This window comes from Physeter macrocephalus, chromosome 16, assembly GCF_002837175.3.
Source record: "Physeter macrocephalus isolate SW-GA chromosome 16, ASM283717v5, whole genome shotgun sequence".
NCBI classification, from domain to species: domain Eukaryota; kingdom Metazoa; phylum Chordata; class Mammalia; order Artiodactyla; family Physeteridae; genus Physeter; species Physeter macrocephalus.
In genome coordinates, this window is record NC_041229.1 from 104,365,395 (window position 1) to 104,392,784 (window position 27,390).

Sequence of the window (27,390 nt, forward strand, 5' to 3'; positions counted from 1 at the left end):
GCTGTGGCCGCTGAGCCTGCGCGTCCGGAGCCTGTGCTCCGCAACGGGAGAGGCCACAACAGAGGGAGGCCCGCGTACCGAAGAAAAAAAAAAAAAAAGCGAGTGGGTGCACTGTGAGTCTGTGGTCTACGGCGCTAAAGGAAGTATTTGATCAAGAAAGTAGTCCTATTTTCATGTCAAATATAGCTTATCTGCAAATCTGAAATTTCTTGCAGCTTCCAAAAGTACATGCATTATTCTAAGTCCTGTATCATGCCTGGAAGGTCTGAGTGAATTTCACTTAATGTCCTTCTAATTTCATGTAAAGCTCTTGCTTTAACAGTTTGCATCTCTTGGCTTAGTATGTGAAAGAGTAACTAAAGTGTGTTTGTAATTTAAGTTCTGTGATTATTTGAAGTAAATAACTTCACAGGCTGCCATGGTGGGTTATACAAGCGGAAGCGGCCTTTGGGGCTTCTTTGAGCCAGCGCAGCTGGTACCAGGCAAGATTCTTGCCACCTGACCCCCTTTCTCCCATTTAAGGTGAAGGAAAAGAGAGGCTGGACCCTGAACAGTGCTGGCTACCTTCTTGGACCACGTAAGTGACGCAGGTGCATGGCCTCTCGACACCGAGCCTGCTCTGCCAGTGCTGGCTGCAGCGCTTGTGTCATCCTGCTGTTTCTGAAATACGGGGGCAGCCAGTTATCATTCTGATACCTTGATATTCCAGTTTGAGTCTGATAAAGGGAAACAGGGGAGTCTTCCATGAGACTCGGAGGCAATATGGTTTCTCTGTAGGTTTAACTGATTCCCTGAAAGGCAGCCCCCCGGATGTCCCAATTCTCAGTCTCCTCCCCATGTGTCCGCCCCCGCCAGCCTTGGGGCACCTTGCTCTTTCTTGAACCCTGACCCATCCTGCAGCCTGCATCTTGGCAAACCCTCAGGGCCCTCTCCTGCCTTCTCTGCACCCTTCCCCCTTTGTACCCCCGTTCCTCGACCTGGCCAGTCTCAACTGCTCGGCACATTGGCCCAGGCCTGATACCTCTGGAAGCCTCTCCTTCCTCTGGCTCTGCTGCCCTGCACCCCATGGGATTCCCAGCCTCAGACTTTGCTCAGGCTTTCCCAGGTGACCATCTTGGAAGGCAGACATCCCTTGGGGCTCTGTTCTGGGCCCTCTCTTGGGTCCCTCTGTATCTCCCTAAACGTTCCCATCCACTCCTTGGCTTCACAGAGCACCCCCAGGTCAACTGACCCCAACCTTATCTCCATCTTCCGCGAGCCTAAGCCTGGGATAGGAATTCACAGGTGACCTGCAGAAGCCAAAACATGCTCGCCCCAAAACTACATGCAGAAGGTCCTCTTCCTGCTCCATATCTGTCCCTGGAGCCGTCCTGCAGGGTGACTGATAACTTGGTGTCTTGTCCTTGGTGTGACATCGTCTGGACTCGGTGGGAGTAATTTGGTTACATTCAGGATGCAGAGAATCCAGTGAGTCTAGGGTAGCTGGGGCCTTCAGAGACCCCCCTGTTCGACCGCTGCATTTACAGGGAAGCACACCGAGCCCGGGGCTCAGTGACCAGCTCGCTGCTGTGGAATTCCTAAGTGGGCGCACGAGACGGCAGGCAGTGGGGGAGTGGGTGTGTGCAGACAGGCCACGCCTCCAGCGCTAAAGGGGACAGCTCTGGGCACTGCAGGCTACGGCCACTGCGGCCTCCCCTCGCCCACTCAGCGCCCACTCTGCTCTCTTCACGTCCTCTGTCTGCAGTGACACCTTCAGATTTTAATGGTCCTAAAGGAGGGGGCGGGGGAAGACCTTTCACTTCCCATCCAACCTCCTACCTACTCGTAGCTTTCAAATTTGCAGGCATGGTTGATTTGGGGACAGCCATCAACCTTAAAACAATATCCTCCTCTATGTATTTCCTACTTTCCTACCGGAAAGGAGGCAGACAGCTCATACATAGCTCATATCCCAATCCTTGCAGAGCCGTTGGGAAGAATGGTCCCCATTTTAACTCCCCCGGGGGAGCTACCTGTAGTCCTTAACCCCCAAGTTTAAGTACAGGCTCTTCTCCCACTGCAGATGGTTGTTTATCTGATCACCTGGAGGGTGCCTGGGAGCCGGGCTTTGAGAAACACAGGCACAGAAATGACAAAAACTAAATGGGGCCGCAGGCAGGATCTGCTGGGCATCTTTAGTCTCAGATCAAACGCAGCAGCCGGTCCCCACGTGGTCTTGTCACTTCGCCGCAGGAGGGAAACACTGATTTAAAGGGCACGAGTTTTCCTGAACCCTTTGCAGCCCTGAGTTCTTCCCCTCAGAAAGCACCTCGTTTCTGTGTGCCACTGGCCCGAAAGAAAGAAGGAGCCCTTCAACAGAAATACTTGTCCGTGTGATTCTGGCATACTGAAAATGTATTTATCAAGAAGATTTAGGGGAAAAAAAAAAAAGAAGATTTAGGGAATTCCCTGGCGGTGCAGTGGTTAGGACTCAGCGCTTTCTCTGCTGGGGCCCGGGTTCGATCCCTGGTCGGGGAACTAAGATCCCACAAGCTTTGTGGCACAGCCAAAACATCCTGTTAGAAAACAAACCGTTTTTCACTGTCAAGTTGGATCACCAGAAGCTGTCCGTCTAGACCAGCTGTCTGTCAGAATTCTTTGCAGCTTCACACTGTGCTGCTGACTTCTGTTGTCAGGTCAGCGTAGAAAATGGCAACATAAAAATGCTGAGGACAGTCTGAGCCTCACTGCACCCCGTGGCCTTTGGAAGTGCTGGGTCACTTATCATTCCTCCACATTTAACGCCAAGACCTCTGTCTCTGGAAAAATGAACTCGCTTTCTTTTGTCTGGGCTTGGAGATGGTACAGTCCACCAGGCCGAGTAGCCAGAGACCGAGAGCCAGACCTTCTCCTTTAGCCCGGAGAGGGCCCCTATCAGGCCCTTCTCTTCATTCCAGGGCACTTGGTGGAAAGCCCTCATTCTTTCTTTCCAATACTTTTGTTTTTGTTTTTGTTTTTTTTGCCCGTGCCGCTCAGCACGTGGGATCTTAATTTCCCGACCAGGGATCGAACCTGGGCCCCTGCAGTGGAAGCACGGAGTCCTAACCCCTGGACTGCCAGGGAACTGCAATTACCATTCCCCCGTGTCACTCTACCCAGAGTGTGCGCCTGCGTGCACACGCACACACACACTCTCTCTCACACACACACACACACACTCTCACACACACACACACACACACACACTCACACACACACACACACACCCTCCTTCCCTCCTCCTGCTCCTTCTGTCTCTGTATCTCTCTCCCCGGCTTCAGTCCGTCTCCCACACAGCAGCCAGTGATCTTTGAGAAATAAAATTCTGATTACATCAGAACTGCAAGTCCTGTGGTTCCCCCCGCCCGCGCCGACCCCGTTTTCAGGGACGCAGGACTCCAGCCCCTGTCCTCTGCCTGGGAGGCAGCCAGCTCAAACTCCAGCCCCCCCGGAGCCCCCTTGGCACTCCCCTCTCCCTGCACCAGGTCTGCGCCCCTGGGGCCGGTGCCCTCTGCTGGCCACGTGCTGCCCCCTCTTGACTGGAGGCTCCCCTCTTGTTCCGTGGGGCCCCAGCACCCGGAGAAGAGCTGTACCCTGGCCCTGGCACAAGTTCCTCCCTCAGGTTCCACGGAGAACAACTGCCTCCTCCATGGTTTCCCTACCTTGGCTTTGTTTTTACAGTCCGTTGTGTTACACGTTGGCTATAAGCAGCCATGTGTCCTTTCATTATAGTGACAGCAGTCAGGTGCTTTCCTCTGATTTGCAAACAGATGCTATTGACAAGCACAGATCATTTCACGACAAGCATGGCTTCACTGGCAAGCGGGAACTCGAGCCTGAAGACGAAGCCAGGCCAGGTGAGAGGACTTTAATCTCAGGGCACACAGGGCAGTGGGGGGTATCGGGCCCCTGCCACCGCTGACCCACAGCCAGGGCCTGAGCTTGGCCCGGCCCCATCTGTCAGCCGCCAGGTACAGGAGCAGCAAACCTGAGGGTAAGGCCCAGGGGCGGCCACAAGGGGCTCAGGGCCTCCACTGCGCTGAGCCAGGCTCTGAGGGGGAGGGCGGGCCATGCCGGTGATGCCCCCAGGTGCCCAGGTCTAAGACAGGCACCAAGGTCGTCAACGCTGATCCCCTCTGGTTTCTAGGACGCGCTGACAGGCGGCTGCTGGAGAACAACGTCGTGCGCACGATAATCGAGTTTCTGACTTTCTTGCAGCTCAAAGGTATGTGAAATATTACCAGCATAAAATGCCACCTCTTAGAAGCCTGTGCACAAAAAAGAAACCTGTCAAGAAAGGATTCCACAGACTTCTCCTGGGAAGGAGCCGTGGTCCACCTACACACTGACAGGCACGCTGGCGGGTGGGGTTACAGGCGGGGGCATGGGAACCAGCCGCAAAGGGGCCTGGCTCGTTCACTCTGCTGGACCCACGTTTCTTGACGTGGTAACAGCGGCTGTACCTTCCGGGGCCCGGTTACCACACACAGCCAGGCTCTCCACGGACCACCTTAAAGCGTATCTTGGGAGTGCGGCAAGTGAAGGGAGCCCGCGGCCCCGATGGCCCTTTCACCCGCGCAGCCTCCAGTGGGGCTGGCTGCATTTAACCCCGACAGCTCTCCGCCCCGGGATCTCGTCCAGCTGACGAGAGGGCCTTTCTGTGACGCATTCAGCCCCAGCACTTCTGTGCCTCAGGGCTGTCATTCATGCCACCGTGAGGGGCAAAACTGCCCCTGTGGAGGGGGCTCAGAGCTCACCACGGGGAGGTGGCCTGGGGACACAGTGCGACATGGGCCACGTTGATGCTCCAGGGGAGACCTTGGGTGGTCAGGTTCTGCACATGACAGCTTTGCTGTCTAGTTGGAAGAGCAGAGACTGTCCTTGGGTTCTGTTTTGATCCATCCGCTCTCAGGCTCCGCCGACAGCTCTCCGCCCCGGGATCTCGTCCAGCTGACGGGGCCTTTCTGTGACGCATTCAGCCCCAGCACTTCTGTGCCTCAGGGCTGTCATTCATGCCACCGTGAGGGGCAAAACTGCCCCTGTGGAGGGGGCTCAGAGCTCACCACGGGGAGGTGGCCTGGGGACACAGTGCGACATGGGCCACGTTGATGCTCCAGGGGAGACCTTGGGTGGTCAGGTTCTGCACATGACAGCTTTGCTGTCTAGTTGGAAGAGCAGAGACTGTCCTTGGGTTCTGTTTTGATCCATCCGCTCTCAGGCTCCGCTGCCTTAGTTGAGGGACTTCAGGTGGGTGTGGGAGGGGGAAGGAGTGTGGGGAGGAGACCTAGGCCTGTGGCTTTTCCTTAGAAGCAGCCATGCGCAGGGGGACTGTGGGAGAAGAACTTGGAAACCTCAGAGCCAAGTAACTGATCCCCTCTGTTGGGGCCCAGTGCAGCCTCTGGGGAGACCTCTGCTGGAGAAAATCTGCTGGTGACTTTTCCAGTGAGGGGCAGACGGGCTCTTCCGGGTTGTTTGTTTTGTTTTGGATGTTGTAACATGCAACTTCTTTCATTAGGAGACATCGATTTTTATGCCCAAACAGGAATTACACTTTTTTAGAGTCTGACCGTTTCAAATGCATACTAAGTACGAGAGTTAAATGTGACATGTGCCTGATTCTGGGCTTGCTGCCGTGAGCATCTCTGCAGAGGACGAGCACTGGAGCTTTGCCCTCAGTGCGGCCCTCCCCTCTGCAGACGCCGGGGCCCTGGAGCGCCGGCCCGGTCTCCCCGCAGCAGTGTCCTCAGAAGGCGTGGAGCAGTCCTAGGAGGCTCCCAGGGCGGGTTCGGCTCTTCGTTGTCATTCTAAGTCAAGCTCGAAGATGATGATAATCGTATGGCAACGAACGCAGAGTCAACCACCCCTGTCCTCTCTGCCCTGATGCTGTGTTCTTATCATTTAAGGTTTTTTTCCCTTTGATCATAATTTTGAGTGGCAAATAAAAAACCAGCAACAGCTTGTGATTATCGTTTCCTTCCACACGTCTGTCTTGTTGCCACTGCCACCTGTGTGTTTTTAAAAGATGATGCTTGATTATAATCACACGTAATAGAGAAAAGTTTTACACCCAAATTCTACCATCCAGAGCATCTCTGAGACACTTTCTCTTGTCACTCATGTCCAGGGAACATAAAGTTATCTTAAGCTGAGTCAAACGTAATTATGAAGGTAAGTCTGTTTCTGAGACAAACAAAACCACAAAACAGACAGAAGCCCTGGCCTCTGGAGCTGATATTTTAGGGAGATGGGAACCAAAAAGCCTAAAGAAACCCTAAACATGATAGATGAGAGAATTGTCTGGTGCTTGTGAAGGTGAAAAGTGACAACGAGAAGCAGCCACAGTGCCGGGGCCACGGGTGAAGTGGAGATTAACACGCACAGCGTTAAAGTCCGTGTGGCCGCGTTAGAAAGTAACTATCGTAAAAACCATAACTATTTTATGTGCTAGGTCAACGATGAGTTAAAGGCAGCATGTGGGGACAGTAATAGCAGAGATGGGGGGATCTCTGGAGCAGAAATACAAAGATCATACAGAAGATCCAAAAAGAAAACAGGCAAGGATGAGAAGCCAGACATTAAGTTAAATGATGGCCCGTAGGCTCTTTGGCACGAACCAGAGCAGATCTTTCCGTGCTCTCTCCCCCAGCAGTGCCTCTCAGCCCTGGGGGCCCAGGTGGCCCACGGACCCCGGCAGTCAGAGTCTGGGCACCCGCCGTGCTTTCGTGCTCCCCCAGGTGATTGCAATACGCAGCCCAGCGTGAGACTCGCCCCCTACAGACCGGCTTCCGGGCAGAGGTAGACACTGTGGTCAGTTATCCCAGCCCTGCGGGTAGGGGGTAGGGCCCCGCCCCCAGCCCCCCGCCCCTCTCGCTCCCTCTCTCATGACAGCCACACTCGCTGGCAGCCGCTTTCCCTCCTCTGCACGTGCCGTGGGCAGACCCGGCTGGCCCAGTCCCAGCGCAGGGCTCAGGAACACCACACGTGGGGTGCCGCAGGCCCCGGGCCTGTCCTTCACTCCCCACCCCTCGCCATCCTCGGTTCTCCTCTTTCACGCTGCTTTACATCGCCCGGACTTGGGCGGGCCCCAGGGTCCCTGGAGGCCTTGTCGGAAGTCGGGAGGCCAGCCCTGCCCCGAGTGCTGATCCAGGAGGACGGGGCGCGCAGAACCTGCGCTCCTAACAGGCAGCCCACTGGCGCCGCTGCTGCGGTCGGGGCCACGCCTCATCTACTCACTCCAACCCGCAGCCGGCAGCCTGTCCCGCCTGGTCTCCCTCTGGCCTTGCCTCCTTCCTTCCGGCGGCCATGGACACACCTGTCCCCACCCCAGCCTGCTCTAGTAGCCTCCTTATGCCCCGAGCTCCAGACCCCCACCAACTGCAGCTCCTGGCGCAGCCTCGCTCACCTAAATCCTCGGCACACATCCCTCCTGGCGCCTGGTGAGCTCCTCCACATCCCACAGGACCCCACTCTGCGGCGGCCTCTTCTCAAGGACGCCTCCCTGCTCCCCTCCCCCGCAGGCTGGGGGCAGACCCAGTGTGTGCGGTGCCGCCCCAGTCGAGTGCTCACCGTCCTCATGCCGTCTGCGGCTGGGTCTCCTCACCACGCTGTTAACTCCCTCGAGAAACAAACCGTGCTGGGCGGGACAGAGGTTCGCCTGGGCCACTCTCTGCGTTCCAGCACGGCACCTGGCGGGCAGGAGAGCTTTACAACACACGTCTCAGGAGTAGAGGTAGGAACTGCCAAGGTAGCCCTGCCTCAGTGCAGAGGCGTGCGTTCCAGAATCGGGCTCCGCAATCTCAGCCGCTCTCAGCCACGCACCTCCTCCAAGCTTCTTCCTCCTTTTCGGAATAACTGCCGTGGGAGAGGTGGTCGCAGCCACAGGTGAGGGGCGGGGGCGGCCGTGGTGCCGTTTGCCGGCCAACAAAGTGGTGGACGAGGTGGCCATTCTCAGAGAGGCTGCAGAAGAGACCCTTTACTTCCAGAGAACGTGGTAGGAGCTGTCTACGGCCGTGCCGGATAAATCAGTTGCCAACCATGGCGGTATTTTCAAGGAAAAGGGTCCACCGGCCGCCGGAGGAAGTGGAGAGATTACAGACAGTCCTGAGAAGCACCCGGGTGGCCAGCCGAGAGGTGGAAGAGGAGAGCGTGGGCGTCATTTACCTTGAGGAGGTGGCTGTATCCATCCCACGAAAGCACAGTCACACACGCTGATGGCTACGCCCCAGGGCCGAGGGCAGGGGACCCAGCCCCGCCGCCTGCTCAGAACCACGCTGCTTGGTCATACTCAGTGCGGGTGAGCTTGCTGAGCGGGTGCCCAGGCCGAGGACGAGAGAGCCGCGCTCGGGGGGGCCCTTCCGGGAGGGAGGGGAAAGTGATGCTTAAGAGGAGAGGAGAGAGGTATTGAGAGGCTGAGGGGGTCCTAGGGAGGGGCGGGGCGGGGCGGGGCAGGGCAGTGAAGTCTCTATTAGAAAGACAAAAAGAATCACAGCTGATTACCTTCTCACGGACAACCCACAACTTTTGCTTTTAGCGCATTGCAAAAGAGAGAAGGAGAGAGAGAGATTCTAGCAGTCCATTTTAAAGTCTGGATCTTACCCTATTTTACCCAAGGTAAAAACGAAGAAGGCTCTAGAAAACAGAAAGCTTGACCACCTCTGATCTAAGTTTAAGAAAAAATGTTTGCTGACTTCCGCTTTCAGGAGTAGGTATACTTTTCTCTTATCCTCTTGTCAGTACAATGAAAAGCCCTGGACATTATATATGAAACAAGCACAAGGAGACTCCAAGTCAAGAAGCAGCCCAGCCAGGGAGCTCAGGAGCGAAGGGTGACACCGTGCAGAGAGACCCTGGGTTTCCTGCTTGCCCCCTCAACAGGGTGAAGAGGTCGATCCTCTCCAAACTGATACACAGGCTTAACACAGTTCCCATCAAGAAAGAGCATGAAAAGACAAAATAGGGACTGGGAGAAAATATTTGCAAACCACATATGCCATCAAGGACTGTTCTCTAAAACATATAAAGAACCCTCAAAACTGAACAAAAACAAAAAATCGAGTCAAAGTGGGCAAAATACATGAACAGACACTTCACCGAAGAGGTTACAGAGATGAAAAAAAGCTCAAGGAGAGATGTTGAACATTATGAGTCATTTGGAGGATGCACGTTAAAAGCACAATGAAGTATCACTGAATACCTATCAGAACGGCCAAAATAAAAGAGAGTGACAGCACCAATGCTGGTAAGGATGCAGAGAAAGTGGATGACTGAGAACGTAAAATGGTGAAGCCACTCTGGAAACAGCTTGGCAGTTTCTTTAAAAATCAAACACGCAACTACTGTCCAACCCAGCAACTGCACTCCTGAGCATTTATCCCAGCCAAATGGAAACTTACCTTTCCACAAGAACCTGCACACAAAGGTTCATAGTAGTTTATTCATAATAGGCAAAAACTGGAAAGAGCTCAGATGTCCTTCAATGGATTAAGCTCTGGTCATCCACACCATATACCTACTACTCAGCAATAAAAAGTAACAGATTATTAAGATGCACAACAACCTGGGTGACTCTCCAGAGAATTCTTCCAAGTGAAAAAAAATCCTAAAATGTTACAAACTGTATGACTCCATTTATGTAGTATTCTTTTTTAAAATGAAAAATATATATAGTTATTTATTTATTTGGCTGTGCCGGGTCTAAAAGTTGCAGCATGCGGGCTCTTCGTTGCTGCGTGCAGGATCTTTTAGTTGCGGCATGCATGTGGGATCCAGTTCCCTGACCAGGGATGGAACCTGGGCCCCCTGCATTGGGAGCACAGAGTCTTACCCACCGGACCGCCAGGGAAGTCCCTATATATCATTCTTGTAATGACAAAAGTAACGAAATGGAGAACAGGCTAGCAGCTGCCACGGGTTTGGGAGGGGGTGGGAAAAGAAGAGAGATGGTGGGAAAAAGAGTGACTTGAGGGATCCTTGAGGGGACAGAGTTCTGCGTCTTGACTGTATCAATGTCACTATCCTGGCTGTGATATTGTATAAAGTTTTGCAAGGATGTTACCACCAGGGGAAACTAGATAAAGGGTACACAGCATCTCTCTGTATTGTTTCTCACAATTGCATATAAATCTACAATTCTCTCAAAATGAAATGTTTAACTTTTTAAAAAGCTATTAAAAATATTTTTAAGGCCCTCGTATGTTCACTGGTGAATTCTACCAAACATGTAAGGAAAAAATTATTCCAATTCTTTACAATGTCTTCCAGGACACAGAAGCAGAGGGACTACTTCCTAACTCGCTCTACGAGGGCAGCGTTACCCTAATACTAAGACCAGACACAGGAGCTACATGAAGATTACAGACCAATATCTCTTGCGGACATAAATGCCAAAATTCTCAACAAAATGTTAGCAAATCAAATCCAACAGTGTATAAAAAGAATCATACACCACAACTCAGTGGGATTTAACCTAAGTAAGCAAGTCTGGTTCAACATTCAAAAGTCAATTAATGTAACCCATCACATCAACAGGCTAAAGAAGAAAAATCACAGGAGCATATCAGTAGATGCAGAAAAAGCATGTGACAAAATCCAGCACCCATAGGTGACAAAAACCTTTACCAAACTGTGAATAGATAAAGAATATCTACAACTGATAAAGAATATCTAGAGAAAAACCTAAAGCTTACAACATATTTAATGGTGAGAAACTAGAAACTTTCCCACTGAGATCAGGAACAAGGCAAGGATGTCCCCTCTCATCACTGCTTTTCAACATGATACCAGAAGTTCTAGCTAATGTGAGAGGACAAGGAAATCAAAATTATACAGGCTGAGAAGGAAGAAATGAAACTTTCTTTGTTCACAGATGACATGATTGTCTATGTTAAAAATCTGAAAATCAGCCCTAAAACTCCTGGAATGAAAAAGCAATTATAGTAAGGTTGCAGGATACAAGGTTAATATATAAAAGTCAATCACTTTCCTATACAACACTAGCGAACAAGTGGAATTTGAAATTAAAAACACAATACCATTTATGTTAAAATACTTAGGTATAAATCTAACAAAATACGTACAAGATCTATATGAGGAAAACTACAGGGGCTTCCCTGGTGACACAGTGGTTAAGAATCTGCCTCCCAATGCAGGGGACACAGGTTCGAGCCCTGGTCCGGGAAGACCCCACTTGCTGCGGAGCAACTAAGCCCGTGAGCCACAACTGCTGAAGCCTGTGCACCTAGAGCCTGTGCTCTGCAACAGGAGAAGCCACCACAGTGAGAAGCCTGCACACTGCAACGAAGAGTAGCCCCTGCTTGCTGCAACTAGAGAAAGCCCATGTGCAGCAAGGAAGACCCAACGCAGCCAAAAATAAATAAATTTATTTTAAAAACTCTACAAACTCTGATGAAAGAAATCAGAGAAGAACTAAATAATTGAAGAGATATTCTATGTTCATGGAGAGGAAGACTCAGTATTTCCAAGGTGTCAGTTCTTCACAACTTGATCTATAGAATCAAAACAATCCCAATCAAAATCTCAGCAAGTTATTTTGTAAATGTCAAAAAACTGATTCTAAAGTTATATGGAGAGGCAAAAGACCCAGAATAGCCAACACAATATTGAAGGAGAAGAACAAAGTTTGACTGACACTATCCGACTTCAAGACTTACTATAAAGCTACAGTAACCAGGACAGTGTGGTCTTGGTGGAAAAATTAACAAATAGGTCAGTGGACCAGAATAGAGAGCCCAGAAGCATACCCATGTAAATACGGTCAACTGACCTTTGGCAAAGGAGCAAAGGTAATACAATAGAGGAAAGAATGTCTTTTCAGCAAATGGTGCCAGAACAACTGGACACCCACATGCAGAAAAATGAATCTAGACATAGACCTTATACTCTTCATAAAAATTAACTCAAAGTGGATCACAGACATAAATGTAAAATGCAAAACTCCTAGAAGATAAAATTGTGATCTATAAAAGAAATGACTGGTGAGCTGGACTTCATTAAAATTAAAAACAGTTCTGCAAAAGTCACTGTTGAGAGACTGAGAAGATAAGCCACAGACTGGGAGAAAATATTTGCAAAAGACACATCTGATTAAGGACTATTATCCAAAATATACAGAGAACTCTTAAAACGCAACAGTGAGAAAATGAACAGCCCAGTTACAAAGGGGCTAAAGACCTGGACAGATACCTCACTAAAGAAAAAACACAGGTGGTAAGTAAGCACATGAAAAGATACTTTAGATCTTTTGTCCTTAGGAAATTGCAAATTAAAACAACGAGATACGGCCACACACCTATCAAAATGGCCAAAATCCAAAACATTGACACCACCCAATGCTCACTTCTGCCTACCTGGGCCCACGACCTTCATAAAGAGAGCTTCACCTGCAGAATGAGCTGTGCCTTTCCCCTCCAGCTGTCCTTATCCTTTCCTCAAACTGCTGTTCTCTTAGATTCTCGAACTTCTCCCATCATTTTTATCTTGGATGAAAATTCCACCTTCAATTCCTTAAACAAGTATATTTACTTCTTACAATAATTTGTCTATTGTGGTTTTTAAAGCTGCACCCCACTGAAACTAGACAATCCCTGGCAGAATTTCAGGTATTGGTGCAGGGTTTTATAAAAGGGATAAAGGTCTTCAGAGCCAAGATGAGGGTTACAAGTAGGTTTCTGCTGATATATTGCAGCCAATAGAAGCTTGTCTCTTAAGGATGGTTTGCTTGGACTTCCCTGGTGGCGCAGTGGTCAAGAATCCGCCTGCCAATGCAGGGGACACGGGTTCGAGCCCTGGTCCGGGAAGATCCCACATGCCGCGGAGCAACTAAGCCCGTGCGCCACAACTACTAAGCCTGCGCTCTAGAGCCCGTGAGCCACAACTACTGAGCCTGCGTGCCACAACTACTGAAGCCCGTGCACCTAGAGCCTGTGCTCCGCAACAAGAGAAGCCACCACAATGGGAAGCCCGCGCACCGCAACGAAAGAAAGCCCGTGCGCAGCAACAAAGACCCAACACAGGCAAAAATAAATGAATGAATAAATTTATTTAAAAAATAAATAAATCCTTTAAAAAATAAAAGGATGGTTTGCTTGCTCCCACATTTTCTGTATTGTGTACAAGCTTGTGGTTAACCGATAGGAAAGAAGATTTTCAGCACTTGCGACATAAATATATATTTGGTCTCTGCCCCCGACACAGTTCCTAAAACTCCTGTAATTTCCTGAATGATAGGGGTGGTAGGAGCATCTTACACAGAGCACCTGAATTCCTTGGAATATCCTAGGTGATAGGGATGTCGTTTGTTCCACGGAGGTGACTCTTGGTGGGCTCCTGGATAGCTTCGGAATGGGAGCTGGTCTCCAGAAAGACCAAACCATTATTAGAAGCTTGTACGTTGCAGCCACGTCCCCATCCCCCAGGGAGGGGAGAGGAGCTGGAGACTGAGTTAATCTGCATGATGAAGCCTCAGTAAAAATCCCTAAACTACAGGGTGTGGAGAGCTTCCAGGTTGGTGAGCACATCCATGCGCCAGGAAGGTGGTGCACTCCAGCTCCAGGGGACAGAAACTCCTGTGCTCAGCACCCTTCTGGACCTCGCCCTATGTACCTTTTCATCTGTTCATTTATACCCTTGATAATAAACCGGTAATAGTAAGTAAAGTGTTTTCCTGAGTTCTGTGAGCTGTTATAACAAATTATCTAACCTGAGGAGGGGTCACGGGAGCTTCAGGTTTGTAGTGAAGTCAGACAGAAGTGGGGGTAGCCTGGGACCCACTACGTGTGGTTGGTGTCTGCAGTGGGGGCAGTCTTGTGGGACTGAGGCCTGAACCCTGTGGAATCTGAATTCAATTCAATTCAATTACAGGTCACCTGAGAGTTGGAGAATTAGTTGGTGTTGGAAAAAATAAAAAACACCACGCATTTGGTGTCGGAAGTGTGAGTAGAGAAATAGTTCTCTTTCAGCATGTGTCATTTTTGTTTAAATGACTTTTTCTCGGATTCTTGAAAAGACAAGACGTAAGCTAAACTGCATTTCTGGAAAAACAAAAACCCAGCAGATAATCTAACCTAATCACAAAGGTGGCCCATGTCATTTAGTACACAGAAGGTAGAAAGATGACAAGGTGGTTAAATTTGCACAGCCACACCCAGAAATAAGTACGTACTATTTTTATTTTTATATGGTTTTAAAATAGCATTACCTCTCTCTCAGAAGCAAAAAGATGTGCTTTTATGTTTTTTTAGTCATCCTATGTAACTTTAACTCTGGGCATTAGAGTGGCTTTATTCACAACTCTACTTGGGCTTTTACTTCTCATACTGAATTTTCAAAAGTTGTACTGACTTAATAAATTCTGTCCATTGAGAATCCCTGCAGGGGTCTCATGCCTTTCCAGATGCCCTTTCCCTAACTTTCAGGCTTCAGCTCAGTGTACCTGGCCACAGCCTGAGTATCCTCAGGCAGCACCAAAGGTCCCTTAGCTCACAGGAGCCCAGGTTCCAGGCGGACTCGCCTGAAATGCTGGGGTCATTGCCCTAAGGATTGCTGCTCACCTTCCTTGCTGATCAGGGCTGCCTCTGGCCTCTGCAGGGGGCTATACCTAGTTGCAGGGTCTTTCTAGGCAGCTCTTTGCCTCAAAGTAGTTCTGGAGGACACTGTTCCCTTCCGCTCCCTCCACATCTGCACCGTGCAGCTCCTGGGCACTTAAAATGTGCCTGATGCAAATTGGAATGTGCTAGAAGTGTAAAATACACACTGGATTTCAAATATTTGGTACATACAAAGAATGTGAAATATCTCAATCATTTTTATTTTGATTATATGTTGAAATGATAGTGTTTGGGATATATGGGGTTAAATAAAAGATTATTAAAGTAACTTCACCTGTTCCTTTTTACTATTTTCATATATGGCTACTAGAAAATTTTAAATTATATGTTGTCGGCAGATATTGCAGTTGGCAGCACTGCCAAGAGGGACATGGAAAGGAGGGCAGCCCTCCCAAAAGAAGTCACAAAACCCCTCATTTCCAAGTCCCCTTCCAGCCCCCAAGGGTGAAGTGGGCTAGGTGGGCTCCTCCGCAGCATCCCCTCCCTGCTCTGTCCCGAGATGTTGATGGGACTGAAAGCACGCAGAGCAACAGGGAACACTGCTCAAAGAGAGAACTCCGCCGTCCTCCAATACTTGTCTCTACCTCCAGCTTTCTGCCTCAGAATCCAGATCCCAAGGGGTCACAAAGGCGGTGAAACAGAGAAGAATTAAGAATTTCTTTTCCCCCCTTTGGTTCCCCATCAGAGCTAGGCTGTTCCAAACACAACTCTACAAATCATCAGCTTACTCCTTGGCTCCTGGCTTACTGATGTGCCTAGTGGCCAGGCCCTATGACCCCACTTCTTTCAGTGGTGTGTTTGTAAATGAGCTTTCTAAACATTCTCCAAGGGGCCAATACTATTAATGAACACAGAAACATAACAAATACATTTTTCAGATATTAAGTTAATTACAACAATGGAAGACATGTCAAATTTTTATTCCTCTTTGCTTTTACAATAGAACCAAAAGAGAGTCAACTTAATAACTTATCTTACCTGCTGATTTCTGCAAACTAGTTACTTTACAAACAATAACAATATTATAACAATAATTATGGAGAAGTTAATTGGATAATAGAGCTTTTCCACAATTTAAATGGAAACACATATGAAACTAGATAATTTTCAGTCCCACAACTCAAAATGCTACTGACCAAACCAACCCTGCTGTCTGCATTTCACTGTGGCCCTAGAGGAGACTGGTAATTCCTGTGACTCTGGGGAAACATCTACACTCAGAAATTCTCCAAGGTATTCAGTAGTTCTCTACAGATCTTAAGTTGTATCTTAGCAGCCTATCTGGAGAATTTGTTTCTAAACAATTTAGGGGAAAATCATTATGGCTTTTTATGCAGAGAACCCGCCAGAGGAAGAAATTCCCGAGAGAGGGTGAAGTCAACAGGAATGGACTTTTACTTCTCTCCAGGGCCTGCTTCCACCCTCCATAACTCAATGCAGACAATTCTCCTGGGATCACAGGAACACACGCTCTCTCCTCGGGTCCAGACAACAGCAGCTATGTCATGCACCTCCTCAAAAACGGAGAGAGGGTTTTAATGGCCAAATCCCTCAGAGACGCTGAGTAACCCCTTGGCGCCCTGATGCAGAGGGAAAGCTTGATGTTAATGATGAAGCTGTTGGTGCAGACCTGGCCTCATGGTCCTTGAAATAACTTTTCTAAACGAGTTTCCCTGCAGAATATGGAGACAAAATCTACATGCATATGCACATTTCACCACGTTGTACTTGACTCAATTTTCAACCCTTTGGATTTCAACTCAATATGGAGAATCTGCGACAAGCATCTCCCGAATTCCTCTAAGATCATCTGCTCTGCCAAGCACTCAGAGCAGCGCTCCTTCTCGGCCTCTTCGCCCTGAGCCAGCAGGCAGGCGCACGTGGCTTCCACCACCTCCCAGGAGATGCATGAGGATGACTGCCTGTCAGAAGCAGACCAGTTAAAGGCCACGTTCAATCACTCCACTGTTTTTAAATACCTTTCATATTCAAGGAGACATGTTTGTCAAAGCATTGTAAAGAATGTCACCGGTAAAATCTAAAGTTGTCTGCCTAATACTGGAAACTATATTACCTGTCGTGATATAAAGGATTGCTTTTAGAAGAATAACACAGAGGTCAGGTGAATCTGTCAGCTCCTAGAGATCCCTCTCACGGCAGATCCTAAATTTTCTCAAACTGAGATCCACTAACGAGCCCAGAGACCCGGGCTGCAGTATCAAGCCCATGGGCTGGGCAGCGGTCGAAGAAGCAGGAATCTGAGCTAAGACAAGCCATGCCGTCTTGCTCTAAGCTCTGTGCACAAGTCTGCCTGAGGAAAGGGCAGTAGGACAGCTACCCTGGGCACCGGCCCCTCATCCCAGGGGCACTTGCGCTACAGACACACAACGGCTCTGAGGACTCGCCTCCTAGGGGGGCGCGCTGTCAGCCTGGCCTTGTCTCCGAATGCCCCCTGGATCCCTGAACAGGTTCTGTTGTACGGGACCAGCCACTCTCCCCACTGGGCTCAAGGGGCAACTGTGGCTTAGCTAGGTAGTTGCCCAAGTCATGCTCAAACTGAAAAAATTTAGGAAAACTATGAAGTATTAAAAAGTGTTGGACTATGAAGATATAGACGTTGGGATTGGTTAAAATCTCTCTGTAAAGGCAGTACACAATGACTTTTGTTGAAGATGAAAGAACAGGGCTGTCCTCAGGTCAAGAGTCCTAACATTTTGAGACCGGACTCCAACATATGGAGCCCCTATCACATTCCATCGGACACACAACATCCCCATGTCAGGCAATGTTTTCACATATAATTTCACAGAAGACGCAGCCATGTTTCAGTACATTTTTACCCATGACGACCTCTGCAGGTCACAGTGATGACTATTTCTGATGTCTCTAACCAAATAAGCATGAACTTGGCTTTTCTACATGTTATCAATTAATTAATGATATCTAGTACTTTATCATGACATGACCCATCACAGAGAACTCAAAGAAACTTTTTAAATGGATGAATCTAGTCCAATATATAATAAAATTATTACTCAATCTTTGAGACCTGCTAGGACTATAATATGACCTCAAATAATTAAATGGGAAGATATCCAACTAAAGTGGACTCCACAATCACTTTAGTAAGGAATACAGCACACACCGAGAACATCTCTCTGCCGTCACTTCCTGTGGTAAACAGTGGTTCGGGTAGTAGCTGCCTAGAGATCATGCCCTTGCCTCCTGAGGTCCTGTAGGGACCTTCTGCTCTTGTACAAAACCAGGGGTAACTCAGACGGTCAGGACAAAAAGGTCGAGCTAAGAGGACAAATAGGACCAAGCGGATTCCACAGCAGGCGCCCCTCTGAGGTAACAGTGTGCGCTCTAGGGTTGGTCAAGACAGTGAAAGAAACTGGCGTCCTCCTTCCCCATCCCTTGTCCCCCACCTACAGACAAACGCGCTTTCTTTCCAGTATGTAAACTGTTTTAACTCTCCTCTCAAATTTTCTTTTTTTTTTGGCCGCGCTGCACGGCTTATGGGGGGATCTTAGTTCCCCAGCCAGGGATTGAAACCGGCCCCGGCAGTGAAAGCGAGGAGTTCTAAGCACTGGACTGCCAGGGAATTTCCAACTTTCCTCTCAAAATACCCTTGAATTCCCCTATTAGGAGGGTTAGTTCAGAGTACCTACCTATCTTTTCTGAATTTCGGTAGTCCTGAAAATTTAGTTGTTGACAAATGACGGCCGCCTTCAAAACCTCCCATTTCCATATAGCTTGGCACGTTCGTTAGGGTTTTTTGTCCTGGGCTGTCTTCATAATTTTGGCAACCGATGCATTTGCAAATAGAAGAACACATAATTTTGGCCTGGTAAGGTAAAATGCTTCAATAAAATTAGGTTGTCCTACCATTCATCGAAAACCAACAAATTCTATTTGGATCTTAAATAACTGTTTATATCTGCGTGTGCACGCACGTATGTAATCTGCAATTTTCATACCAAAGCAAAAGGCAGAAGTGAAGAGGGGCAGGTGACTGTGATGTGGAGAGAGGTGGGGAGGGGCGCCTGAGGGCCGGTGGGCGGGTGTGGGTGTGAGTCCTGAGCAGATGGTGGGGCCTCTCCCTCGTCCCGCGGAGCACAGCGAAGGCTCCATCTGACCCTTGTTCTCATCGAAGGCTGCCTCAGCCGGTTATAGCGCTCCAGCTCAACCGCCCTGCTCCTTCCGCACCGAGGCTGTCGTGCTGGCTCTGCTGTTGCAGAGAACGTGCAAGTGGGTAGAACCTGAAACCCACCAGAGGCCGGGCCTGCGGTGGGCATTCTAGGGGGAGGCCCTTCCGGCTTCCTTGTGGGTGGACTTTGTTTCTTGTCACACGGTTGCGTGACGCTCAGGGCTGGGGACCAGCCCCTTGCTCAGGCCCGGCCTGGGGGCAGTCAGAAGGCTGGCCCTGTGACACTCTGGTTTCCAGTTTCCTCTTAGTTTCAGCCCCTGGGGGTTTCCCTGACATGCGTCTAATGGGGTGTGCTTTATTCTGCACCTCTGGGTGTTTTGAATAGGAGGTTTGTCGAGATTGCTAGTCTGTTGTAATGCCAGACACTACAGGACATCTGCACTTTGCGTGGGCCACTGCCCGGCAGAGGAAAGTGGGCTGACACACTGTGTCTTTCCCTCCGTCCTTTCCAGCTCAGACATGCGTCTAATGGGGTGTGCTTTATTCTGCACCTCTGGGTGTTTTGAATAGGAGGTTTGTCGAGATTGCTAGTCTGTTGTAATGCCAGACACTACAGGACATCTGCACTTTGCGTGGGCCACTGCCCGGCAGAGGAAAGTGGGCTGACACACTGTGTCTCGGCCGCCAGACGAGCTGCTTGGGAGCTGCCCGCTCAAAGCACCCAGGTGAATACTCACCTGAGGACAAGGCTGCCCCCACTACCCCACCCAGAGCATCTCTGCCCTGCTCGGCAAGGAAGAGGCCCACCTCTGGGAGCCACCAGACGCTGGCCACTGAGGGTAGCTCCAGCATCTGATCAGCAGCTGCAGGGTGGGCAAGGCCCTGGCACTGGGCACCCTCTGCTGGACACTCAGGGCGGGCTCGGGGGAGACAACATGCTCCCAAAGGAGGCCTGAGCTCATTTACTTGATTCATAAGGCGTAATTCACATTTGAGAAATTAAGGTAGATTGATGGGTGCCCTTTTAGAGGCCCTGGAAGGAAGGAATTAAATTATATTTCTCCCTTTAAACTGGAGATTTTTTAACCACAAAGTTACTTAGGCCATATATTTAACTGGTTTTTAAAGATAATACTTAGGAATTGCTGACTGACCTCATAGCATTCACAGTAATTCTTAAGGCAGCCTGACCTCTTGCAATTACATCCTTTGCTGTGTCGAGGCTTAACGTCTCCCAGTTTTCCTTTCCCAATTTTTGGTTGGAAAGCTTCCGGATTTCTATCAAGACATGCCTAAGACAGAAAATGCCAAACTCCATCAAGATATTTTATTATTTAAAAATAATGTTCAGGGCAAGGTACCTGGCCTGCCCGTCACTGGATCTGGTTGCCACTTTAGGGCGAGCCACCACGAGCAGTGTGCCTCATCTCCTCACATCGCTGAGGAAGGGCATCAGCCCCCCATTTCATTTTAATTCATTTGAGCACTTAAAGGTAGAAAATTTATGGACGGTAAAGATGGGATGAAAATCATTGGGTCCACGTGGACATATTTCCTTCCTGCATCTCTTGTACTTTTTTTCCCGAGATAGTTGGGATCACGGCACTCTGATACCAGCTCACGTTTGTGAAACGTGTGCTGTGTTCCACTTTCTGCGTCATTTACACGCGCTCTCTCATTTAATCCTCACAGCACCCTTGCGGAGGAAACACTACCGCCGTTCTTGCTGCCTGACGGATGAAGAAGCTGAGGCGCCGAGGGGCCAGATGACAGCGACCAAGCGATGAGCCGGCTCCGGTCCTGCGCTCGCGCCCAGCCCCGGGTCTCAACCACCAGGGGCCTTTCTCGTACATCACGCTCGGCTTTTTATCGTGCTTTGTTTGTTTGACTCTTCTACCTGTCTGCTACCTACCTAGACTATTTTCGATGACAAGGTGAGGCCGTGCTCTTTATAAAGCGGTGCTGGAGCAACGCGGAAGGCGCCGCGGCAGCCCCCGTCCTCCCTCTCCCCTCCCAGGTGAGCAGTGGGGATCCGGTCAGCACCAGAGCCTGGAGGTCCCCATCGCTGCAGAAGGGCCTTTGCGGTGAGGCTGCTTGGTTTGCGTGCTTTTCCTTTGGACCGAAGCACGAGGGATGGTGGACTGTGATGAATCTGAGCACGTGTGAGCCCCGTGCGACCCCCACCCGGACCAGGTCAGAGGACGGTCCGACCTCTCCCATGCCGAGGTCCCTCATGACTCCTCCCCATTAGCACACCCCCGAGGGAACCTCTTTTCTGACTGGGATTGCTTTAGTTTTGCCTGTTCTGGAACTTCATCTAAGTGGAACCATTTGGTGTGTATTCTTTTCCATCTGGCTTCTTTCATCAGCACCGCGTGAGATTCTCCGGGCTGTGGCACAGAGCTGTGGGTCTTTGTTTTCACTGATGTGTGTCACCCGTTAGATGATACACCCCGACAGATCTATCCATTCTACCACTGAACACACGGCTTGTTTCCAGTTTGGGGCTATTATGAATAAAACTGCTGTGAACATTTTTGTACAAGCCTCTGGTAGACACTCATTTCTAGGGGCTCTATGCTTAGGAATGAACTGCTGGGTCACAGCACATACAAAGGTTTAGTTTTAGTAACTATTGCCAAACAATTTTCCAAAGTGCTGGTACCAATTTACATTCCTACCAGCAATGCATGAGAGTTCCAACACTTTTTAAATAGAACTTTTTATACTTTTAATTGCAGACAGTATCCTTTACCCCCGAAGAAAAGGCTACTATATTGAAGCTTAGGTGCAATTGAAGCTGTGGATCTGCCTGTATCAAAATGGATATTTTCAACTGATTTATCTATAATTCAAGAGGCAAGTTAAAGTATTTTAGAAAAAATAAACAGACCAACCATGGCACAGTACGAGAGCCTCACGTCTACAGGGGATGGCCCTCAGTTTCCCTGGGTAAGTGAGAGGGCACCAAGACGTGGCCCGAGCAGGTGGGCTGTGCTCCCTTCTCTGGTGATCTTTTGTGCCCACGGGAAGGGATGAAAACTGCCCCTCCTGCATTTAGCCTTTAGCAGGTGGCCTGCGGGGCTCTCCAAGGTGCTGTCTGCCCCCTAGATTCTCCCTTCGCCGGGAAGCCAAAGAGAATAAAAATCAGCCTAAGTGGGCTTCCCTGGTGGCGCAGTGGTTGAGAGTCCGCCTGCCGATGCAGGGGACGCGGGTTCGTGCCCCGGTCCGGGAGGATCCCACGTGCCGCGGAGTGGCTGGGCCCGTGAGCCGTGGCCGCTGAGCCTGTGCGTCCGGAGCCTGTGCTCCGCAACGGGAGAGGCCACAACAGTGAGAGGCCCGCGTATCGCAAAAAAAAAAAAAAAAAAAAAAAAAAAAAAAATCAGCCTTAGTAACGATGACCGAGAGCTTTCACCCAGCTTTCTTCACACAGTGGACCATCTCCGCCTTTTCAGACTACACTCTTTGAACTCAGGCTTATCTGCTGCATAACACAATCCAAATTTCTAAACCCCAAATCAAGACAACGTGGAGGAGGACGCCCTATGGAGGCCGAGAAGGAGAGAAATGTGGACACGGGCTGTGTGGCTGGGCCTTCGGGCGTCGGCGGGCGGGCGCCGGGGCCTCACCTCCAAGGCCGATCCTTAGGGAAGCCGCTGGGTCACGGCCGAGCTGATCGAGCCCCTGGAGCGGCTAGCGCTTGTGGACTTCGGCAGCCAAGAGGCCATGGCACGGCTGGAGAAAGCCATCGCCTTCGCCGACCGGCTCTGCGCCGTGGACACGGATGGGGTGGAGCCCAAGGACTCAGTTCTGCAGGACAGATGTCTGTACCTGAGATGCGACAATGTGGTAGAAGGCAACTGTGCTGAAGAACTACTACAAAACTCCCATCGAGGTGTGGAGGAGTATTTTGTGGCTCCCCCAGGTAATATCTCTTGGCCAAAGCTGGATGCAAAAGAGCCCTCCTCACACCGCTGAGTAGCTATTCTGGGAAGGGGTGCCCTCTAAAAACGTGGAAGTGCAATGACTATTTTGTTATGAACACTCATATTCCCACTTCCTTCAGTCACCTGAAAAAAGTGATGGTTAGGTATCTTTTAGTAACTAACTCTTTTGAAGACAGAACTGGGAAAGATCTAGCCAAAATAAGGCAAAGAGTCCCTGATGCCAACGGAAGTAGAAGGTATTGCCAGTTTCCAAGGAAATGGATCAAGTGTACTCACAGGCTGTTCTGTACGGAAGACTTTATCCCCTCCCCAAAAGACTGTCTACCGAACTGCATTTAAGTGAATTTTTCTATTTATGTGACTGTTAGACATTGTATCTGATCACTGTGTGACAGCCTGAGTTGTCCTTTTCAGTTGCTGCTTCCATTGACTCGAGCAGCCTTTTATCTTTACTGAACACCCTTAAATTTGTTCTTGGGTACCTACTTTGTTCCAAGCAGAGGGCTGACTTTCTGCTAAGGTTAGGAGGCAGCTTTGGGAGGTGGTGGATATGTTTATGGCCTTCATGGTTGTGATTTCACGTGTGTATACTTAACCCCAAACTCACTGAGTTGTATGCATTAAATGTACAGCTTTTTACAGGTCAACTGTATTTCAGTAAAGTGGTTTAAAAAAAAAAAAAGACAACGTGGATACTTCCACGCTCTTAAAGCAGACCCTGTGGGACCCTGCTGCCCCCTGAAGCGATCCATACGCTGGTGGAGAATAAAGGTCTTTCTCCAGCTGCCGCGCTCACGCAGCCCCTGTCATGGTCAATACCGCCACCTTCAGGCACACGGTCCTATCTGATGCGCGCTCACGCAGCCCCTGTCATGGTCAATACCGCCACCTTCAGGCACACGGTCCTATTTGATGCGCGCTCACGCAGCCCCTGTCATGGTCAATACCGCCACCTTCAGGCACACGGTCCTATTTGATGTGCGCTCACGCAGCCCCTGTCATGGTCAATACCGCCACCTTCAGGCATACGGTCCTATTTGATGTGCGCTCTTCAACACTGGGTTTTCCCAATACTGAAATTAGAAATCTGAGAAGATCGTTTTGTGAACATCCCCTGCACTTGTAAATGCTTTCAGAATGTGTGTATTTAATGGAAATTTGTTACCTTAATGGCCTTAAACCGTTCGATTTCATGATGTAAATTGTTGCAACAATTATTACAATTGCAGTTGTTGCAAAAGTCCCCGCTTGCAAAGCAATCACAGTACCTGTGAATAAAACAACACAGTGTGTCAAAGGCACCGCTGCGAGTAGTTGAAAACAAGCGTGCACACATGTACAGGGAGAGAGCTGGCCGGCACGCCGAGTCAACACAACTTTGTGTGTTTTTTTTTTTTTTTTGCGGTACGCGGGCCTCTCACTGTTGTGGCCTCTCCCATTGCGGAGCACAGGCTCCGGACGCGCAGGCTCAGTGGCCACGGCTCACGGGCCCAGCCGCTCCGCGGCATATGGGATCTTCCCGGACCGGGGCGCGAACCCGTGTCCCCTGCATCGGCAGGCGGATTCTCAACCACTGCGCCACCAGGGAAGCCCAACAACACAACTTTTAGTTACATGATTTTCCTCTTTATGTGAAAACTAGATGCACTGGGATGATGCTCTCCAGTGACCAACACAGGAGAGACAGACTCGTTAAAAATCATTGGTTTCATAAAATAGGAGTGTGCAGAATAAACAATTTCCTGGACAATGTCCGCTGGCGTCCATTGTCTCCTGCCCCTAATGCCCGCCGCCCTTCTCCCGGGAACACTGTAAGCTGGTGAGCAAAGAGTCACTTTCCCATCAACCATCCCAACCCGGCTGAAAGCGAGTTCACCTCTCGGCCAGACCTCGCCTACGAGAAAAAAACGAAGGGACCCAGAGGTGGACCCTGGCCCAGGCTTTGTGTCACTTTCATTCCATGTCAGTGGTGGAGAAAGGAGGCATGACTGGGTTGGAAACACAGGTGTGACACAACTGCTGTCACACTGTGATAACACATGTCGTCCACGAGCAGAGCCCACAGGACAACGTGCTGAGTAGACCCCTTTCCAGCACCTGCCCCTGGGATCCTGGACTCAGACGGGCAGTGCCCGGCAGTTCAAGGGCAGTGCCGAGCACCTTCTCTGCTGCGTTTCCCTTGAAGAGCTCTCAGCGTTTATGACTGTGAACTGCGTTACATGCTCTTGTAGGAGCCTGCTCTTGTGCTGCGCGACAGAGGCCCCAATAGGCCTGAGGTTTACACCTTTTCAGTATGGGTGGGGGCAAGACACTTTCCTCAACTCCTGTAAAAATTCATGTAAAATATCCCGCTTGTAACCTGCGCCCTCGAGAGCCTTTGGGAGGCTCATCAGCCACTCCACAGCCTCAGCTTGTGACTAGAGAAGACCCACAGCGTTCTCTTCCGAGAGCATGATGCATTGAAAAGAGCTTCAGATGCAGGTCTAACATCAGCTCTGCTACTGGCTCCCCATGTTATCTGATCCAGGTTGTCAGTCAGCGCCTAGAGGCAGGAAGCCCTGGCACCCGAGTTCCCAGCCTCACAGGGTTGCTGAGGGAAGGCCTGGCGTGCTTCCCACATAGCGGGTGCCTCTGACAGAGTGCTGAATGAATACAGGAGGGCCTCTGCGTCTGGCTATATGGTGGACTAGATGTTTGCAGAAACCTTCCTGTTACAGAGCTCCTGAACACAATTATTTTAACATTTATTATTTTAATATTTTTAAATAATGTGTCAAAATGCATGCCAAACCAAGAGGAGAGTAAAGGAGATTGTCAGATATGAGAAGATAAGGAAGTGTGAAGCCAGACAGGTGAGTTCTGTAGCTGCCAAGTGCTGCTCTGGGCCCTCTGCAGCTCCTAGGGATCAAAGAGGCCACTCCTACAGGAGACAGGAGACAAAGTGTGAGCTACAGAAGGTGGGAGTTGGATCCAAAAAAACCCATGTAATGTGTGAATCCTTGAAAGGCCACCTCCCCACAAATCTACTTCACAGAAGGCGAGACTGGAGACATAGCACTGTCTGAGCCACAGGTAGAGAACAAGGGGGAAATGTGAGAGTTTTTCCTGACCACTAGGATGGACAGAAGGGAGCGGAGACAATTACAGAAGGTTCGGAGGCTGGAAAACAGAGGGGAGAGAGTTAACGGACAGCAGATTCAAGAACACTGAAACCTGAGCTAGCAAGAGAGAGTGGAGAAGCAGCTCTGAAGGCACGAATGGGTGGTAGGTACCGGGCTGAAGTGGGGTGAAGGCGGCTGAAATTCTATTTAGGAGGTAGGGGGTCCCCAGGCTCCTTCCCTTCCAGTACCTGACTGCTTCTCAACCACCATGGCAAGAGACTGAAATTACTCTCTGGGGTAAAACAATTGAGGACTGGGGTATTCTAAAGAACAAAAGGGGGAAAGGTGAATCTGAGACCCCCAGGTTTTTCCACTCAGCCCCTAGAATTCTAGCAGGAGATTGGAAAGGCCTTCTCTGAGGACCCACTAGCCCAAGAGAAAATATAAAGAGACTGACATTGAGATTCCCCATTAAGTGGCTTGGTAAGATCACCCTACGGTGAAGCCACAGGGAGCAAGCTCCCACCAACGTACCAAGAGCCCCCTCCCTTCTGCCTTGTTCTTAACCGTGAGCAGAGTGGCAGGCAAAGATCTGCAGACATTTTACGGACTCATCCAATATGAAAGACAGAGGCCTAAAGAAACAGACTCTGAAGGGAAAAGAAAATGGGGTGGGAGACAAGGGGGTATCAATAGCCTTGGAAAGATTAAGAAAAGTTGTATCCAGGAGACAAGAAAATGATGCTAAAAAACACTCAGAGTACAAAAAATACATTATGTAAAATAAAAAAGTAATCACAGGGATGAAAAACTTAACAGAAGATAAGAAAACAGAACACACATACAAAAAAGTAAAAAACAATAGGAGAAAGAAGAATGTAGAGGAGCATCAGAGGGTCGAACACTTATGTAAAAAATAAGGGTTCCAGAAAGATAGAATTTTAAGAATGAAGGGGAGAAAGTAAGTCAAGAACATTTCCCAGCACTAAGGGGCATGGGTTCCCAGAGTGAAAGGGACGGCCAAATGGCCAGAACAAGACACCGCTCACCAAACTTCAGAGCACGGGGCACAAAGAGAAGATCCCACAAGGTTCTAGAAAGAATAAAATAGGTTTCATACAAAGGGCAAGAAAAAAGTTCATAGCAACACTGGAAACTAGAAGAAAATGCAGCAAAGCCTTCAAAATTTTAAAGGAAAATTCCACTAGTTGAAGGTGGAAATCCTATTGTCCATCCAAAATGATCATGTCAGTGAGAGGACAGACTATGACATTTTTAGACACATACAGTCTGAAAACATTCTCTCCCATCACCTTGCTCGGGAAGCTACTGGAGGACGTGCCGCACCAAAATGATGCAGTGAATCGAATGAGGAAGATAATGGAATCCAGGAGCCAGGGGGTCAAACATGAGGAAGAAGCAAAGGAAACCCTGGGCCTGATGCTGGAGGGAGGGTCCAAGAGAACCGTGCAGCAGGCCTGGAAACCAACCACTCAAGTGCAGGACGGTGACGGCTGCAGGAAAGGCTTCCTCCAGGCCAATTCACTGAG

General features: G+C 49.6%; 2 protein-coding genes and 1 pseudogene across 2 annotated transcripts in view; 2 read left to right on the forward strand and 1 right to left on the reverse strand.

Annotated features, from left to right (window-relative positions):
• GAL (galanin and GMAP prepropeptide) overlaps positions 1 to 5,785 on the forward strand; it is a 7,029-nt gene extending 1,244 nt beyond the window's left edge. The window contains exons 3-6 of the mRNA XM_024133411.1: positions 523 to 577; positions 3,789 to 3,875; positions 4,166 to 4,243; positions 5,715 to 5,785. Of these exons, the coding sequence (XP_023989179.1) occupies positions 523 to 577; positions 3,789 to 3,875; positions 4,166 to 4,243; positions 5,715 to 5,785 (291 nt within the window). The remainder of the gene's footprint in view (positions 1 to 522; positions 578 to 3,788; positions 3,876 to 4,165; positions 4,244 to 5,714) is intronic.
• Positions 5,786 to 16,356: 10,571 nt separating this feature from the next.
• The window catches only part of TESMIN (testis expressed metallothionein like protein), a 39,030-nt gene continuing 27,996 nt past the window's right edge, over positions 16,357 to 27,390 (reverse strand). Inside the window, exons 7-10 of the mRNA XM_055091670.1 lie at positions 23,905 to 24,007; positions 19,947 to 20,084; positions 18,314 to 18,489; positions 16,357 to 16,564 (exon numbers count right to left, since the gene is read on the reverse strand). Coding sequence (XP_054947645.1) covers positions 16,357 to 16,564; positions 18,314 to 18,489; positions 19,947 to 20,084; positions 23,905 to 24,007 — 625 coding nt within the window. The remainder of the gene's footprint in view (positions 16,565 to 18,313; positions 18,490 to 19,946; positions 20,085 to 23,904; positions 24,008 to 27,390) is intronic.
• On the forward strand, positions 22,360 to 22,819 carry LOC102992850 (glutamyl-tRNA(Gln) amidotransferase subunit C, mitochondrial-like; annotated as a pseudogene).